At 43.6% G+C, this 17,975-nt stretch overlaps 1 protein-coding gene across 1 annotated transcript; it reads right to left on the bottom strand.

Moving 5' to 3' along the window:
• Positions 1 to 15,221: 15,221 nt before the first annotated feature.
• On the bottom strand, positions 15,222 to 17,710 carry LOC120985626 (C2 calcium-dependent domain-containing protein 4C-like). The gene is made up of 2 exons (XM_040413676.1): positions 17,600 to 17,710; positions 15,222 to 17,376 (listed from the first exon to the last, which is right to left on the bottom strand). The coding sequence occupies exon 2, from the start codon at positions 17,346 to 17,348 to the stop codon at positions 16,128 to 16,130; it is 1,221 nt and encodes a 406-aa protein (XP_040269610.1). The 5' UTR covers positions 17,349 to 17,376; positions 17,600 to 17,710; the 3' UTR covers positions 15,222 to 16,127.
• Between the last annotated feature and the right edge of the window lie 265 nt (positions 17,711 to 17,975).

The raw sequence follows: 17,975 nt of genomic DNA, 5'->3' as shown, positions 1-17,975 counted from the left end.
AAGAGCCGCCTGCGTTATTGCCTCAGGCAAGCCTCTAATCCGAATATTATTGCGACGGCTCCTGTTTTCGACATCATCCAGATGGTATTGCAAGGCGTGTATCTGTGCATCGTGGGATTGTAGTTTGTCTTTCAATACCTGCACATCTGCAGACAAGGAATCATGTTCCTGCTGAACAGTGTCCACCTTTGTATCAATCAAGGCCATCTCAGAGCGTACTTGTGTGAATTCCTTTTTACATTCTTGTAAAATATTAGCTGCAAAACTAGAAAGATCTGCCTTGGTGGGAAGTGAGCACATCAGATTGCGCAAGTCCGCCATGGTAGGAGGCCGAGAGTCCTCGTCAGGTGGAGGAGCGCGCGACATAGAACCCTGGGGCAAAGGTAAAGAGCCTTCTGAGATTGATGCTGCAGGGTTAGCCAGGGCCTGTGTGCCTGAGGAGGCGCCGCCATCATGGCGTGGGTGGGATCCGTCCCATGATGAGCCCGTGGACCAGTGTGGGGAGTTTGCTGGGGACGGCTCAGGAGAGTGAATAGAAGAAAGCTCCCGCAGCACGTACTGGGAGGAGGCCGCAGCCTGTGGTAAATTTGAGGCCTTCTCATTAACCCCTTCAGGTTGCCCCCGGTGAGAGTTATCCCTCTGTGGCTGGGGGTGCCCCATAAAGCTGGCTGGGGCATCTGACCAGGGGGATCTAGCGGGAGATCCCACCCCTGGGCTCAGTGAAGCTGCGGGCGAGGTGGGGGTTCTAGGGCCCCAGACAACAGGGTGAGGGGTCAGCTGAGGAGTCTTCTGTAGCGGGGGGAACTCCTCCTCACTAACCTGTATCGCCGGGTCGCAGGGAGACATCATGGCAGCTGCCAGGTCTCCCCCCTGGGCTGAGGATGTCGGCTCAGCGTGCGCTCCAGGGTCCTCTCCTTCCTGGGCATGCGGCGTCTGGGCTCGGTCAGGGCTGCTGCTTAGGGTCGGCACCGACGCAGATCGGGCTCTCCGTCGATCCGGTGGGTGCGACCGCTGATTCAGATTTTCAGCTTCCCGCTCGGCTGTCTCTGTGAGCGGAGTTTCCTCAGGGCCGGCGGCGCCATCTTGGAAGCGCTTGGCGCGCTCATTCATACCGGGTCCCGGCGTCGCAGGTTGCCTGGCAAAGAGCCTGGGAATGTCTCCCTGTGAGGATGCCAGAGGGGCTAGAGAGCGGGTCTTGCCTTTCTTAGGGACTTTGCCCATCTTTAAAAGGTTGCTGGCGGTGGATTAACTCCGGTGCTGTGGAGGAGCTCGCAGCACACACGTCCTCACTCCTGCATGGCTGGCCACGCCCCCGCTCACCATTGTAACAGATTTTGTTCATAAATAGTAAACTTTTGTAACCTTATATTTACACTCTGTCTACTTTAACAAGTCCAATGCCTGCTAGAACGTTCCTAGAATTCACGTGTACGCAAAGACACCTTCTTCTTGCCAAAACTAGAAGATCAAAAACAAGCTATGACAAGTAAAAATATTATTTATAGTACAGTATAGTGTTATCTTATACTCATTTGATAAGATTAGTTAAAAACACAAGGTTTTGGCGAGTATTTTATCTTTAGAGTCTCCTGAGATTTCTCCATGTGGAAACACAAACAGTACACTTTAGGGCCAGGGCACCAACTTTCTAGAGATACGTTACTTCATGATCAAGCAGATCAAAAAGTCCAGGCATACTACACAACCCCCACTGAGTCCATTTGACTTCTAACATGGTACCTTGAATTTAACCAGGGAAACTATGCTTGTCTACAACTCTCTGTGTGAAATGTAGATACTTAGGCTGGTCTTTAATTTCATTTTGCAGCCAACATGAAGGGTTATAACAATGTAAACATGCATGTGTCTTGTGAGCACTAATTACATAACCTGAAAAAAAAAAAAAGTCATCCAAGTAGAAGGCACACATTTGTTATGTGTGGACTATGTTGCAGTGCATTCATGAGCAGATACTGATAATTTAATTCCACATGTTCATGCAACTACGAAGTAAATTAGATACCTTCAAAAATAAGTGCAATCATCTCCTTAAGGTTACTCATACACATTACATGTAACTCTGCCGAACCCACTAATTTCAGTGGAAGTTGCCAACTCTCTAATGTGTTTCTCTCCCCCAACTGAAAACACATACAGGCTTAGATGGAGGAGTCAGAAAAAATTGATGTCGATGGAATAAATGTTAAGACTAAGGTAACAGCTATCTAAAGCATTCTATGGCCCTCTTAACATTCTTGTATACTGGTAAACCCTTGCAGGTAAAACTATAGGTAAAGGTGTAGTAATGTGCTAGTATGCCAAGAGGAAAAACAAGCAACCCAAACTTCAATGACAGAATGTGTGAGTTCGCCTGGAAGAATTGGAGCCCACAAGCAGTTTGATAATTGACATCTAGTAGATTTCTACCACATTATAAAAAAAAATAAGGTGGGCTTCCTGTGCATAGTATATGTACATATATAGTACAGGTAGCCTAGAATTAGATTTCTGGTGAGGAAAGTTATTTTGGAAAAATGGCACCTTGGCCATTGTGGTAAATGTACAAAATAGTGCATTAGGACTTTACCATTTAGTTTGCTCCATCTGTGGTATAAAGAATGTGCAATACCCATGACTACCACCAAAAAGCACATTGCGCCTATAGATGGTCTTGGGGAAGGGTATCTATGTGTAACGAAACTTAAGAGCATTTATTTATGTTTTTAAAGGTTTTATGTTTTGTTGTGATAAATATAAAATGAATTGCGTTAAAACCATGAAGCTGTTCAATTATTAACCGCATTAAACTATTCACGTACAAATCTGCGACAGAGTCCGCATGTCTTACATTTGGATTTTGACACAGTTTTCGGTGCAGATTTGTTATGGACTTGATGCTGATTTCACTGTTTGCATTGCAGGTTCATCCCTCTGATGACATCACTTTGGCAAAATGTCTCAGGGAGGTTTTGCTGTGTATTTGTCAGGCAGCCAGGGACACAGACACAGTCTCACCGGAAGCATGTCACCAAGCAAAGATTCTACCAGCTGGTCTCCGGCCCTCCGGCGGCATATCCTACACCCCTCACTGGCTACGAGGGGTGGGGTGTCGTTCTTTACGCACGCACATCACTCTGTGAGATCCACTTCAGATTTTGGTACTGCTGGGAGACGGGACGCCTCAACCCCTTGCGTCAGCTGTTGCCAGGCAACCTCTGTTGTCATGTCTCCTGACTTAGACATGTGGTGGGAGATTCCTCTGTACGCTCTCCGCCCTCACCTGTTCCTCCCTGGTCTGAGGGTGGACATTAGGTGTGACCTCATCAGTGTCAGGTGATCTGTGGAGGGATATTTAAACCTTTTCCCCCACTCACTGCTGGTTATTCAGTTGCTTCCCTGCTTCTGGATCTGAAGCTATCTGGTGAGTGATTTCTCTGGCTATTGACTCTGGCTTTGGTTGTCTTCTGGTTCTTCTGCCCTAGCTTATGTTTACTGACCATTCTCGTGTTTCTCTATTGACCATTGCATAGTGTCACGGTATTTACTTTGGGGTTTTGCCCAACTGCGGCCGGTGTGCCCAGCCACCAGCCTCCCTGCTATTTGACACCTGGGAAGGCCTCTGCCAAAGTCCCCATTCCTGCTGGAGGCGGGTGAAGAGTACCCTGGCCCTCAAGGGTGTTTAGAGTGTGACGGCTTACGCAAAGTCTGTCTGGTACGCCGCGTTTGCTGGCCGTCAGTTTGGCTTTATCATTACATTAGCATTACAGTATTTTAAATGAGCAATTCTTGAGTTATATTTTTATTGTAAGTCCCGTGTGCTCATATCTAATGGTCTGCAGTCACTCAGACTGAGTGCAGTAGTTTAACACTGTTTGTATTAATCTGAAAGCCAGGTACAGGATCGGATCCTCCAGTGGTTGCAAGATCTGACATAATAATCGACCCCTAATAAAACAGGGCTCCTAAGGTCTATCAGAAGCTACAGCTGACCTTGGAACCGATAACCAGATAACAAGTGGACATACCATATACAAAACTCTCAACTTTTGAAAATCGCAAAGAGGGACAATATGTGCGGTGCGCATCACGGCAATTTTTTTCTATACTAGGCCACACCTCTAACTCCGCCAAAAGCATAATTACTTACTCCTTTACAACTGCAGCAGCTGGGAAATGGTTAGGTGAGTGTAAGTTTCTTTATTTTTTTACAACATGTGGAGCCTATGGGACATTTTTTTTTTGTGCTTCAATATCCATTTAAATATTAGCACATCAATCATTGGATTATTGATATTGTAAGGTCCAAATAGCACAAAATAAAGTTATGATATAATATACAGGTAGAAATCATAAAGACACTTTAGTAAACAGCAATTTAGTAAATTTATTAATGCAGATTTATGCATTTATTCCTCAGGTCAAAAAGAGGGACTTTTAAAGAGGACCTTTCATCTGGCAACACATTGTGAACTAAGTATCATGATATATACAGCGGCGCCCAGGATCTCACTGCACTTACTATTATCCCTGGGCGCCGCTTCGTTCTCCTGCTATGCCCTCCGGTATGTTCGGTCACTTGGTTATAGTAGGAGGAGACTGCCCTTGTTCTCCTGGGCGTCTTCTTCTCCTGGGCTGTAGCGCTGGCCAATTGCAGCGCAGAGCTCACAGCCTGGGAGAAAAAAACCTCTCAGATTGGCCAGCGCTACAGCCTGGGAGAAGAAGACGCCCAGGAGAACATGGGCAGTCTCCTCCTACTATAACCAAGTCCCCTAAGTCTCCGCCTACTATAACCAAGTGAGCGGGAGAACGGAGCGACGCCCTGGGATAATATTAAGTGCAGTGAGATCCCTGGGCGCCGCTGAACAGATCATGACACTTAGTTCAAAATGTTTTGCCAGATGAAAGGTCCTCTTTAAGGATCCAAGAGGGACTTGTGTCAAAAAGAGGGACTGTCCCTCCAAAAGAGGGGCACTTGGAAGGCATGCATATCTGTGGTCTTTGCAGCTACATAGAAGCCCAGTACCAAAAAGGGTCCACTACCTTATCTGCTTCTGAACCAGATGCCTATTTACCCTTATTGATGATAAGTACTGCATGAGTAATAACAACAATCACTTAAACATAGAAGTGCACATGTCCTGTATAGACAGAGGGTGGGCCCACAGAATCATTTTCTCTGGTGGGCCCATGGATCGTCAGTCTAACACTGCCCAGATAAATAGAATTTAAAAAGGAGAGCATTTATGCTCCTGTGAACACTATGGGGCTGTATTCTCCTGAATTGTGTTTTTAATACACTCACACACAGTATTCATATTAAAATGGAATAATAACAGTTTTGTTTTACTGGTTTGGGCCACGAGGGCCAAAAATTTATTTTTGGTTTATAGAGTAGCAAATCACTGCCATGGCTCTTGCACATTTCTGTTTATTTTATTGGATAATCTTTCTGCCTCTGTCGCACTTTACAGCTTCTTCCGACTACCCCTTCCCTTCTCCATAGACTTCATGGGAGCATGTAACCTGATCCCTCAGTGAGCTGATAATCTGTCTTGTCTCTCAAGATGGATTTTATCAGTGAATTGAGTGTGCAGGTTCAGTGCAGGAGGCAGGGGGAGGAAAAGAAGTGGCTCAGAAATTAAGAACAAGGCATTTGGAAGAAATATTACATATGTTTTATATTCACTTTTATCAATTTATGTTAAGTTTATTGAAACAAAATAGTGTCTATTTAAAGGGGTTGTCCAGGTTCAGAGCTAAACCCGGACGTATCCCATCTTCACCCCTTCGGCCCTCCTGATATGAGCTCTGATGTTCTCCTTTCCCCTGTGCTGAATCACGCAGGGCAAAGGCATTTTTAGGCTCTCCATAGGGACTGCTAGACGGAGGCTTCAGTCCAGTAGTAAGCCCAGTGACATGTACAGTGGCCTGTAAAATGGCTAGGGCAGCACTAAATCCCGCCCATCAGAGATGGTGATCTCACCGGCAATACTGCTAGGTGGAATCCTCCGCCTAATAGTGTTAAAAACAAACAAATAGCCCTTGTCCTGCACTATACAGCGCAGGGCAAGGGAGACCATCGGAGCATTAAATGCTCCGATGCTTATCTCAGAGCGGCTAGAGGGGTGACAATGGGGATATGTCTGGGTTCAGCTTTGAACACGGACAACCCCTTTAAGGAAAAGAAGTCAAACTTTGGCTACTGCGGTAGCTTCTGATTTACTAATACATGGAAAATGTGAATGTTTTGTGTGGAAATCCTATTTAGGTTTTAGTTACCTAACAAATATTGTTTTTAGAGGATATTAATGTAAGAAATTTCAGACTGAACCCAATATTTTTCTGATTATATACATCTAGAAGAATCAAATGCATTTTTTGGGTGGCATTTTAAAGGGGTTCTGCAGTTCTTTTAAACTGATGATCTATCCTCTGGATAGATCATCAGCATCTGGACCCCTGCAGATTAGCTGTTTGAGAAGGCAGAGGTGCTCCAGCAGCCTTCTCTCGGTTTCCCTCAGGCCCATTGACATCACGACTAGTATCAATGGCCGGAGCAGGGCTAAGCTCTGTTCATGCACCCAGGCCAGTGATACTAGTCGTGAAGTCACTGGGCCTGTGGTAAACAGCGAGAACACCGCTGCCTTCTCAAACAGTTGATCGGCGGGAGTCCCGGGTGTCGTACCCCTAGAGTCCCGGGTGTCAGTTTAAAAGAACTGCAGAACCCCTTTAAGAACTTCTCTTTTAACTATTGTGACACGACCCGTGTGATAGTGGTAGAAGGAGTCTACATTTCACCTAGGTTCCTGTCTTATACATTCTAAATAGCAGCCAGGGAGTTGAAGCTGCAATGAAAACTATGTTTTCTGTGTGTAAGGTTTTATCGAAAACCTGGTTAGAAGGGCCTGTCTGCTTGGCGAAGGGGAGAGTTGGGTGGGTCCTTGCTCCAATTTTCCACTCCAGGTATTTGTGGTAACTGTGGCTAATGACCTGAGAAGCTGGGTGCGCTATAAAAGGGCAGACAGCTCAGTAGCTGATGGTTCTCTGCTCCTGGGAAGCTCTGATGCAAGTAAAAGCAACTGTGTGTTTTGTTTGCGGTGCTGGGTACAGGCTCAGTTTCCTTTAGTTAGAAACTGCTTGTTGTATAGAGGTAGCAGCCAGACAGCCAGGTATTTTCTTGGATACTGTTTTGGTTTAATATTTTTGTCTGCAAAAGCCAATAAAACTGGCTGAGGCCAGTTGCACCAGACTTGCTTGGACTGGACTGTGTTTTGTGTGCCGACAGCACCCGTCTATCCCAGGAGATGGGGATCCCATGAGCTAATCCCGTTACACTATGTTTACATGGTGTTTATTGTTGCATTGCAGCTATAAAAAACTACATAGGATATCTATGGATAAATAAAATAATGTAATGTCACTTCAACAGTGAAATATGTGCAAGAGGATGACTAAACATCACAGTCCAACCCTGCAGGGCTGCGTGTGGTTTCCTAGCTCGTCTGAGTAAACTCATTTAAAATGTCTTTTATTGCAGATCTTAATTAAGAATTGTGTACAGCTTAGTCAGAACAAACAGGGCAAAGATTCGAAGCAGACTTCATTAATCTTAGGCCTCATGCACACGGCCGTTGTTTTGGTCCGCATCCGAGCTTTGCGGACAAGAATAGGAAGTTATATTAAAGGCTGTCCGTGCCTTTCCGCAAATTGCAGAACGCACACGGGCATTATCCGTGTTTTGTGGATCTGCGATTTGCGGACCGCAAAACAGACAACGGTCGTGTGCATGTAGCCTTAAACCCGGTTATTGGTACAATTTGAATCTTCTGAGTTTTCATATCAATAATAATTGTATAAAACACTAAATGGGTGATAAAAGTAAGCTTCATTATCAACTAAAGTGATTGTCTGAACATAAAAATCATTGTATTAAATCATAGGGTGTAAGAGTTGTCCTTCAGCTTTTCCATACTGTACTGTATTACTAGTATGTATTACTACTACCATGAAACAAAATTGGTACAATAGTTGCAACTATGTACACATCCATCTTATAGTTGTAAAACACAGCTGTCATGAACGCTCCTGAACCATATATGCACAGTTCTGGAGTGTGGTAGTTAATGAAAGTGACAGGATGCTGTGCCATCAGCAGTGGGTGCCAGTTGTAACATACAGCTGACATCCTGCTGGAAAGGCAAGGAACAAAACTATCTCTGTTCCTGGCCATTTAACACCTTAAATGCCACTATCAATAGTGACTGCAGCATCATCTTGGTTACACAGAGAGATGGGGCTCCCTCTGTCACCCCATTGGTGCCCTGCAAAGCATGATATAATAATGTCTGTCAGTGATACAAGCATAATACACTGCAATATAGAAGTATTGTGGTGTATTATATTTGCAATCAAGTGATCGAATTGTCAAGGCCCTTAGTGGGACTAAACAAAAACGTAAAAAATAAAATGAATAAAAGTTTTTAAAAATGACTGTTCGGCACATTCACTTGAATGAGAGAGGAATCTGTAATTACACCACTGCTACAATCTAGACAGCATGCAATAAACACTGAAGAGGACATAGTGTTCTCAGTGGTGCCAGGAGTTGGGCTCCCACCAAATATTGATGACCTATCTTAAGGATATGTCATCAATATAATAAAACCAGACAACTCCTTTAAGGAATTCAAGATTAAAATGTGGCAGGACTTTTGAAGTTCAAATTGTCTCTGAAGTTAAATGTCTCAGAACTGAGGTCCCCTATGTCTTACACCACTGGGAGTCAGCATATGAAATGCTGTGAAACATTTTCACTACTGGTGATCTTTAATATTGTTGTATCAAGTGTAAATATACTGTGGTCATAAATACAAGAAGTCTGAATCTGAGCAGTTCAAATCTCCAAAAAATGTAGTATGGTCCAGGAAAAGGTTTAATAGTAAGAAAGAAAAAAGCAGCTCACCTATTGAATTTCACTCCATTGTCTTGCCAAGGATCTCATCCCAGCTCCTTCCAGTCTCCAGTTGACCGAAAGTCATGACGTCTTGTCCATGGTCATGTGGAAATTGAATGGCTGTAGTGGTCTACGTGACCATGGATGGGACCTCATCACTTCTGGTCCACCAGGGAAAGGCATTTAATAGGTAAGTGTTTTTTGTTTCTTTCTTTTACATAGGTCTAAGTAATCATGGACAGCCAAAGAGCAGATTGTGATTGTTAAAAAAATATATCTGTTACTCCTTCACTCAGCCATTATTTTCATTCTAGTTCTCATGCCATTAAAGTTCCTCTTAGACAGACCAATGCTGGACCAATAAAGCAAGAATGCAGCCTCCACAGTGATGTTACATTGCTTCTCCTCTGTGTTTAGTGTTCTAGCTTTTCCCAAAACTACTTTAATCCATCTTGAGGAAGATCCACATCACAATCTTTGTATAAATATGGATAGATTTCCATCTAAGTCTACTTTGAGACTGGCGTTTTGGCTTTCCGTTTGTGAGATCCGTTCAGGGCTCTCATAAACGGTCGAAAACGGATCAGTTTTGCCCTAATGCATTCTGAATGGAAAAGGATCCGCTCAAAATGCATCAGTTCAGTCTCCATTCCACTTTGGAGACGGACACCAAAACGCTGCTTGCACCGTTTTAGTGTCCATCTGACGAAACTGAGCCAATTGGATCCGTCCTGCCACACAATGTAAGTCAATGGGGATGGATCCGTTTTCACTGACACAATAGAAAATGGATCCGTCCTCCATTTACTTTCAATGGTATTCAAGACGGATCCGGATGTTAAAGATAATACAAATGGATCCATTCTGAACGGATGCAGACGTTTGTATTATCTGAACGGATCCGTCTGTGCAGATCCATGACGGATCCGCACCAAACACGAGTGTAAAAGTAGCCTAATAAAGTTTCTTCACAAGTAATATTATCTCTACTGAGGACTTACCTTATATATGCTGGGCCAATAAGAGTGCCATTCAACGACGCACACATCAAACAGTGCACTTTTAAAGGGCCTTTCACACAGCCTGGTGCAAAGTGATTAGGGGATGAATGATCATTATTACGATTGTTTGTCCTCTGTTCAGTTCACATGTTGACACCAGCATATCCGTTGCTGCATGAAAGATGTGATCACCAGGCCTTTTACTAGTTTGTCAGGTGATTGGCAGAATATTTACATTTCTGTAATTAAAGGTTGATAAAGGTAGATAATTGTTGATTTTTTTATTTTATTAAATTGACCTATTACTGAAGCATCCAGGTGTTACTTGTCTTCCCAATGCTTGAATAAGGCTTCACTTTGGTTAAGCTGTCTAACCTTTCAAACCTCCCCTGAATTTTTCTGAAATATTGATTAGAAATGTGTACTGCTGAGGCATAAGCAATCTCCTTCCCTTTTATTTCATTTTTCTTCTCTCTTCTTGTTCCCTCCTTTCTTCCCGTTTCCTCAAATACTATTTTATCTATGTCCTATGGGGTTGTAATGGCCTCGAATTATTTGGATTTCTATATGCGCAACTATGACTATGGATTTATTATGCCTTAATACTGCATCTCCTTGGTTGTCCATCTTGTATAGCCATATGAACTGATGTTATCAGATTGTCTCTCAGCATTATTTATACCACCAGTACACCGGTTTCTTTTACTTTTATGTACAACTGCATGCAGCTCATATTGTCTTGCCCTTTCAATTACAAGTTCATATATCCCTCAATTTACTCCATTTTACTCCTACTGTATTTACTTTATATGTGGAACCACTAATAAGATTTTAAAAAGCTAGTAACAATAACTTAAAATACATTGTCCTCACTGACTGGTTGCTCCTGGTCACTTAAGTGAACTTCTTTTAAATATTTCTCATAATTTATTCATAATTTACTATTGAGAAGCTGCTTTGAGGTAATTAATTGACTCTTATTAACAATTCATTTGCACTGGATAACTTAATAGTTAATTGGAAAGCTTTGTAAAGGAGTATCTTGTACTTAGAAATAAATGTTCTATGTTGTACTTTATCTCTAAAATCAAGTGTTAACAAAGATTATAGGAACCCAGGATATATTTTTTTAACTTTTGTCAGTAAGCAAAAGGTAACTGTCACGTAGGGGTGGGAAGAGTGCAGCCCTGATCTCCACCTGCACCTCTGTCCCTACCTACTTACACAGCCCGTCCTAACTGACGGCGTACAACTTGGCGGTGGTCCCTAGCTTAGATACGTGCAGGGGTCTAAAAAGTGCTAGAGTAATACTGTCACGGATGATGTTGCAGATAGCTGGAAGTTATGGATAAACATCCAACTGGCTTGATCCCAAACTAAGGAGCATAAAGGTGACCCCTATAAAAACCCTAAGAGCTCACCCTGACTGCTAAACACATACAAGGGTCTCAGAGGTAGACGATTGCATGCCCTCGTACCTAGACTGTGTGACACCTGAAAACCCTATAATAGTGAGGGGACACGACCACCGGCTCCCTGCACTTAATACGGAGGGAGTCAGGGTCATCTAGAATCAAGCCTGCAAGGAAACTCAATACATGAAAGGACTTATCTGAACAAGCAGCAACAGAAGTCTCCAGCAGTGATGACTTCAATCCAGGAAGTAGTATAAACCACAAAGTGAGGCAGTATGGGAGGGAATATAAAGGAAAGAGGATTAGTCTAAATCGGTGACACCTGGGAGTAGGAAAGGAGATGACAAAGTGAAACCAAAATAAAGAACATCATGCAAGAGGTAGAAAAGGACGTCTGTCAGACCTTCTCACAGAAGTGGCGGTGACAGTACCCCTCCCTCTACGGGTGGACTCCGGACACTCAGAACCCACCTTCTCAGGATGAGACCTATGGAAAGCCTTGATGAGACGAGTGGCCTTAATGTCCGCCACTGGGACCCACATCCTCTCCTCAGGACCATAACCCTCCCAATGAACAAGGTATTGGAGAGAACCGCGGACAATGCGAGAATCCACAATCCTAGAGACCTGGAATTCAAGATTACCATCAACAAAAATCGGAGGGGGAGGCAAAGAGGAGGGTACAGTGGGTTGGACATAAGGTTTTAATAGGGACCTATGAAAAACATTATGGATCTTCCAAGTCTGAGGAAGATCAAGACGGAAGGCAACAGGATTGATGACGGACAAGATCTTGTAAGGCCCAATAAACTTAGGACCCAACTTCCAGGAGGGAACCTTCAGTTTGATATTCTTTGTAGACAACCACACCAGATCACCCACATTCAGGTCCGGACCAGGCACACGTCTCTTATCTGCCACACGCTTATATCTCTCACTCATCCTCTTCAGATTACCCTGAATCTTTTGCCAAATAAATGACAAAGACGAGGAAAATCTCTCCTCATCAGGTAAACCAGAAGACCCCTCTCCAGAGAATGTCCCAAACTGTGGATGAAACCCATATGCACCAAAAAATAGTGACTTATCAGAGGACTCCTGGCGACGGTTATTTAAAGCAAACTCAGCAAGGGACAAAAAAGAATACCAATCCTCCTGATTCTCCGCCACAAAACAGCACAGATATGTCTTCAGATTCTGATTGACGCGTTCGGTCTGACCATTCGACTGCGGGTGAAAAGCAGAAGAAAATGACAACTGAATCCCCAAGCGAGAACAGAAGGCCTTCCAGAATCTGGAAACAAATTGCGTGCCCCTATCAGAAACAATGTCTGAAGGAATGCCATGCAATTTAACAATGTGATCAACAAACGCTTGCGCCAACGTCTTAGCATTGGGTAACCCAGGAAAGGTAATGAAATGCGCCATTTTGCTAAAATGGTCGACTACCACCAGAATCACAGTCTTCCCCGAGGAACGAGGTAGGTCCGTAATGAAGTCCATGGACAGATGCGTCCAAGGACGGGAAGGAATGGGTAACGGGAGGAGAGAACCCGATGACCGTGAATGAGGGACCTTGGCACGAGCGCAGGTCTCGCAGGCTGCCACAAAACCCTCAACCGTCTTACGAAGAGCCGGCCACCAGAATCTCCGAGCAATGAGATCCACTGTGGCTCTACTCCCCGGGTGCCCAGCAAGGACAGTATCGTGGTGCTCCTTAAAAACCTTGTGTCGTAAAGCGAGAGGCACAAACAACCTCCCAGGAGGACAAAGATCAGGAGCCTCTGCCTGGGCTGCCTGAACCTCTGCCTCCAAATCAGGATAAAGAGCAGAGACGACCACCCCTTCAGCCAAAATGGGACCCGGGTCTTCAAAGTTCCCCCCTCCCGGAAAACAACGTGACAGGGCATCAGCCTTCACATTTTTAACCCCAGGGCGGAACGTGACAACAAAATTAAACCTAGAAAAGAATAAAGACCATTTGGCCTGTCTCGGGTTCAGATGCTTGGCTGATTCCAAGTAGGCCAGATTCTTATGGTCGGTAAACACGGTAATAGGGTGTCTGGCTCCCTCTAGCCATTGGCGCCATTCCTCAAATGCTAATTTGATGGCCAACAACTCCCTAGCTCCCACATCGTAATTTCTCTCTGCGCAGGAGAGTTTCCTTGAGAAAAAGGCACACGGTCGCCATTTGGCAGGAGAGGGACCCTGAGATAAGACCGCACCCACACCCACGTCAGAAGCGTCCACCTCAACAATAAACAGTAGAGAGACATCAGGTTGTACCAAAATGGGAGCGGAAGCAAAACTCTCTTTGATACTAGATAAGGCCTTAAGCGCATCTACCGACCAGGAGGAAAAATCTACCCACTTATTAGTCATATCAGTGAGTGGCTTAACAACAGAGGAATAATTCAAAATGAACTTTCTGTAATAATTGGCAAAATCCAAAAACCGCATCAGCGCCTTCTGATTCTCAGGAAGCTCCCAATCAAGCACAGTGCGGACCTTCTCAGGTTATAGGTTATAGAGATGCGGACATGCACGGCTAGATCGCCGCTAGCATGTCCGCAATATACTGGTCCTATAGGGCTATGTGCTTTTATTTTGTTTAAAAAAAGATTTTAGAGATATGTAATTGACCCTGGTAAGGAGCCCAAGGGGCTGTACTAATCTTCTTGGTGCCCAGCCACGCACCCCTGTGAAGGAGCCCAGCACCGCCTGCGTCCCTCGAATCTCCTCCTTTTGTCACAGATAGATTGTCGTAATCTCGCGATGCGCGAGATCGCGCATGCTCAGTGCCGGTATAGTGTTCCTTCCCTGTGCTGGCATCAGCCTCAGGGAAGGGACTGCGCATGCGCGATCTTGTGCATTGCCAGGTTACGACAATCTATCTGTGACAAAAGGAGGAGATTCGAGGGACGCAGGCGGTGCTGGGCTCCTTCACAGGGGGGCGTGGCTGGGCACCAAGAAGGTTAGTACAGCCCCTTGGGCTCCTTACTAGGGTAATTTACAGCACACAGCCCTATAGGACCGGTATATTGCGGACATGCTAACAGCGATCTAGCCGTGCATGTCCGCAGCTCTATAACCTAAAACGAGGTGACAGAATCCCTTTCAGTTTCTAGTGCACAGACAGCAGAAGATGTGAAATGCCAGTCTTTAGTAAATGACCCCTATACCTGGTAGACACATATATGACAGCTGATGATCTTTTGTGTATCTTTGTTTAGTAACAATGAATACATTTGTAACAATAATTCAAGTTCAAAACAAGTCCTGGCCTCACATTACCGTTTTGTTTTATCCCTAATAATGATGGTTGTATAATGCAGCCAACATGGCACCTCATCTACAACCCCACGGGCTTACATGATTTGTGCATTGGACATTATATTTTGTCCCAGTGGGGTTAGGGTTAATACGGTACAGTGTTACTGAGTGTGTCCATGCTTTTGTCTCATGGATTAGGATCATCAGTGTGGAAATAAAATCAAGACTGTAGTTTATTATTAGGAAAGGAGTTTTCATACTGAGCTTCACCATTGTCAATATTTACTTCCCGCTCAAACATTATACTGCACACTCACGCATGTACACACAAACACACATACACTAATGTAAATTTATAGTGGTTGCTCTTGTTAGATCATCGTTTTATTCTGCGGATAGCAGCTCCTCTGTTGGTTGGGGTGAGTTTATAAGACCTGAATATGGAAAAAATCTGAGAGGATACTCTTTTGAATACGCTTGAAATGAACTATCATAGCCCAATTAAACAACACATGTTTTATAAAATAAATAATTTATTAATTAAACTTAAAAATAAATAAATGATATATTATACAAGTATCTTCATAATATATAAACTCAGCATGACATTCATAGTAGACACATATTAAATATAATGTATATAAAAATAATTTACTGGTATACAAAATCAAATATAAAAAATAAATAATGCATACATGCACAACATAGTCTTGTCACTAAAGCAATGCCACCTCTATCTAGAGAGTTGCTGTGCTACATACCTACAGAGCTCTATATTAGGAACATTACCCAGAACAGTTGTATCTATTACAAGAAGGGGTCTATAGGGCTGTTTCTCTAACACAGGGGTCAGCAACCTCCGGCACTCCAGGTGTTGTGAAACTACAACTACAACTACCACGATGCATACTCGCTCGACTGTTCTCAGAACTTCCACAGAAGTAAATGGACCATTTTGGGGGTTGTAGTTTCACAACAGCTGGAGTGCTAGAGATTGCTGATCCATGCTCTAACAGACACCCATAAGACCAGTCACATTTTCAATGCTGCCTTCTATTTAGCAGAATTAACACATAAGATATAGAGCTTGTAAATGTTCTGCACAATGGCAATACTGCTTCAGAAACCAGAATGGCAGCATTTAGCTTCCAACTGTACTGTAGATCACATGTTGTTAGTACCAATTATAATTTATGTCTAGCTGCAATTAGAACAATTGGCAAGATTTGGGTCATGGAAAGCAAACTGTGAGAATCCTTTAGTCCTAGCCTTCCATCATACGGAATAGCGAGCCTACCACTCACTACTCTTTAGATAAATTTGTAAGGACATACATAAACTTGCAGTTAAATAATGCTTAAATAGTACATTTGGAAAATTTAGGCCAATGTTGGACAAAATGCAATTTTCTCATAGTCGGGCATCATCGATATTTGTTCTCTGTGTAGTTCAAAGTGCTTTGGAAATAGGTTGAGACGCTTCTCCTCACATGGAAAGGATACTAATTAAAGGAAGTTCAGTTTGTCCAAGAACAGAGTCTCTCTTCATGCTGCACATTTTGTTTATGACCTTAATTTTAAGGCTACGATAATGTAACTGTGTTTGAAACACATTCTCAAAGAAAAAGTCCTCATTGAAGATGGGGTTTCTGCTCCTTCTGATTACTGTACTTCGCTGTTTTTGTTGCTTTCCAGGAGTGATTGAGAGGGTCACAAAGCAGTTGATGGTTTTAGGGTCAGTGTCTGGGTGGTAAAGTCCTTCAACACTTATGAGCCGGACACGCAGCCTTTGTGCTTCAGGGCAATATTCTGTAGATAAACGAAGGGAACCTCCATTTTCTAGCAACACTGCATTTTCTGACATAAATCTGCCTCTACAATAAAAAAGATCCATTGGAAAGACAGAATCCATCATTCCATCAGAAATGCTGCAAATTATGTTAGGGTTGCTATCTGTGGAACTACACTCATCAGCAGAGAGTGAATTATTTCTAGATAGACTTGACTTCCCCCTCCTTCTGAGTGCTTTGGAGAAGAGCTTGTCCTGGCTTATTGCTTTCAGGAAAGAGTTACACCTTGGTGGAGATCTGTGGAGTAGAGGAGAGCTAAAAGGTGAAGAATCTGTAGAAGATGAAGTTTCGCTGTCCAAGGTGCCAGAGCGGCTCCATGACCTCAGTTTTAATGTTGAGAAACTACTGCATGAGGATGCCCGTTGCCATGCAGATATGTTTGAACGTGACTTAGGCAGCAAAATTGGAAGGCTGGCAGGGTCATTGTGGAAGAGAGATTCTTTCCTTCTGGTGTTTGGGCTTTCTAGTAAGGTGCAGAAACCATAGGACGTTTGGGCTTTGGGAAGATGTGGCAAGGAAAGGGCTGCTTGTGCCTGAGGGTCAGCATTTGTACTTTCCTCTTCCATGGCTTCCTCTGCACTGTCCACCTGAATAATATGTGCCTCTGATGTGTTAAAACCTTCAGTTACAAAAGTTGCTCTACAGAGGTCAGGAACAGACCTATAAAGAGATTTCATTCTCATACCCCTCTGTGATGAAAGCAGAGGAGGGATACAGAACTCAGGGATTCTGTCTGGAGTTAATACATAAGGACAAGGTATTGGACGCTGGCCCTTGTCAGGATAGACACCCCTTGGTGCGAGATCAGACATATGTACCTGCATTTCTGGTACCTTCAGCTTCTCCAAAATCCACATTAGTCCAATTCTGTGGTTTAGAATTATCCTGTGGGGGGAAAAAGAAGCATACAACAGTGAGACGTTTCTAAACCTGTGTAATAAAACATGACAGATAAAAGTAATGAACATCCATTGTGAAAGTGCAGGATCTGCAACATGGTGTACCAGACTTTACATTTTAGGCAGGTGACCAGTTCTTTTACATTGCAAAAATAAGTAATTTACAATTAGACGAGAATGAACAGCCTTTAACTGCAGATTATATTTACCTGTTTCAGTGGTGAAATCCTGTTCACATCACCTGGAAAAAGTCCTCTGTAAAATGAGACGTTACTGGAGCCAGCAAGTAAATCAGTTCTATTTCGCCCAGAGCAGTGAGTGAGCTCAGCAGCCTCCGTCACCTGCTTTTATAGCTGAATTGGGCTCTTCTCCAGCCAATTAGAAGCCAGTGGGTGGCGTACATCTTCCAGTGGAAAGAGACATGAGGAAAGACCGTGACACAACGGAGCTTTGTGATAAGGCTTCCTATGTTAATATTCCCATTGACAGAGCCAGGGTGAGAAAACGCACGTGTACGTTTGGAGGTTAAGCACACATTCTAAAAGCTTTCTTAATTTCCAATTACAAGTTACAACTTCACACTGT

The sequence above is a fragment of the Bufo bufo genome, chromosome 1 (genome assembly GCF_905171765.1).
Source record: "Bufo bufo chromosome 1, aBufBuf1.1, whole genome shotgun sequence".
Lineage (NCBI taxonomy): Eukaryota > Metazoa > Chordata > Amphibia > Anura > Bufonidae > Bufo > Bufo bufo.
The sequence above is the reverse complement of the archived record's forward strand: the minus strand, read 5'-3'. Positions and strand labels throughout refer to the sequence as shown.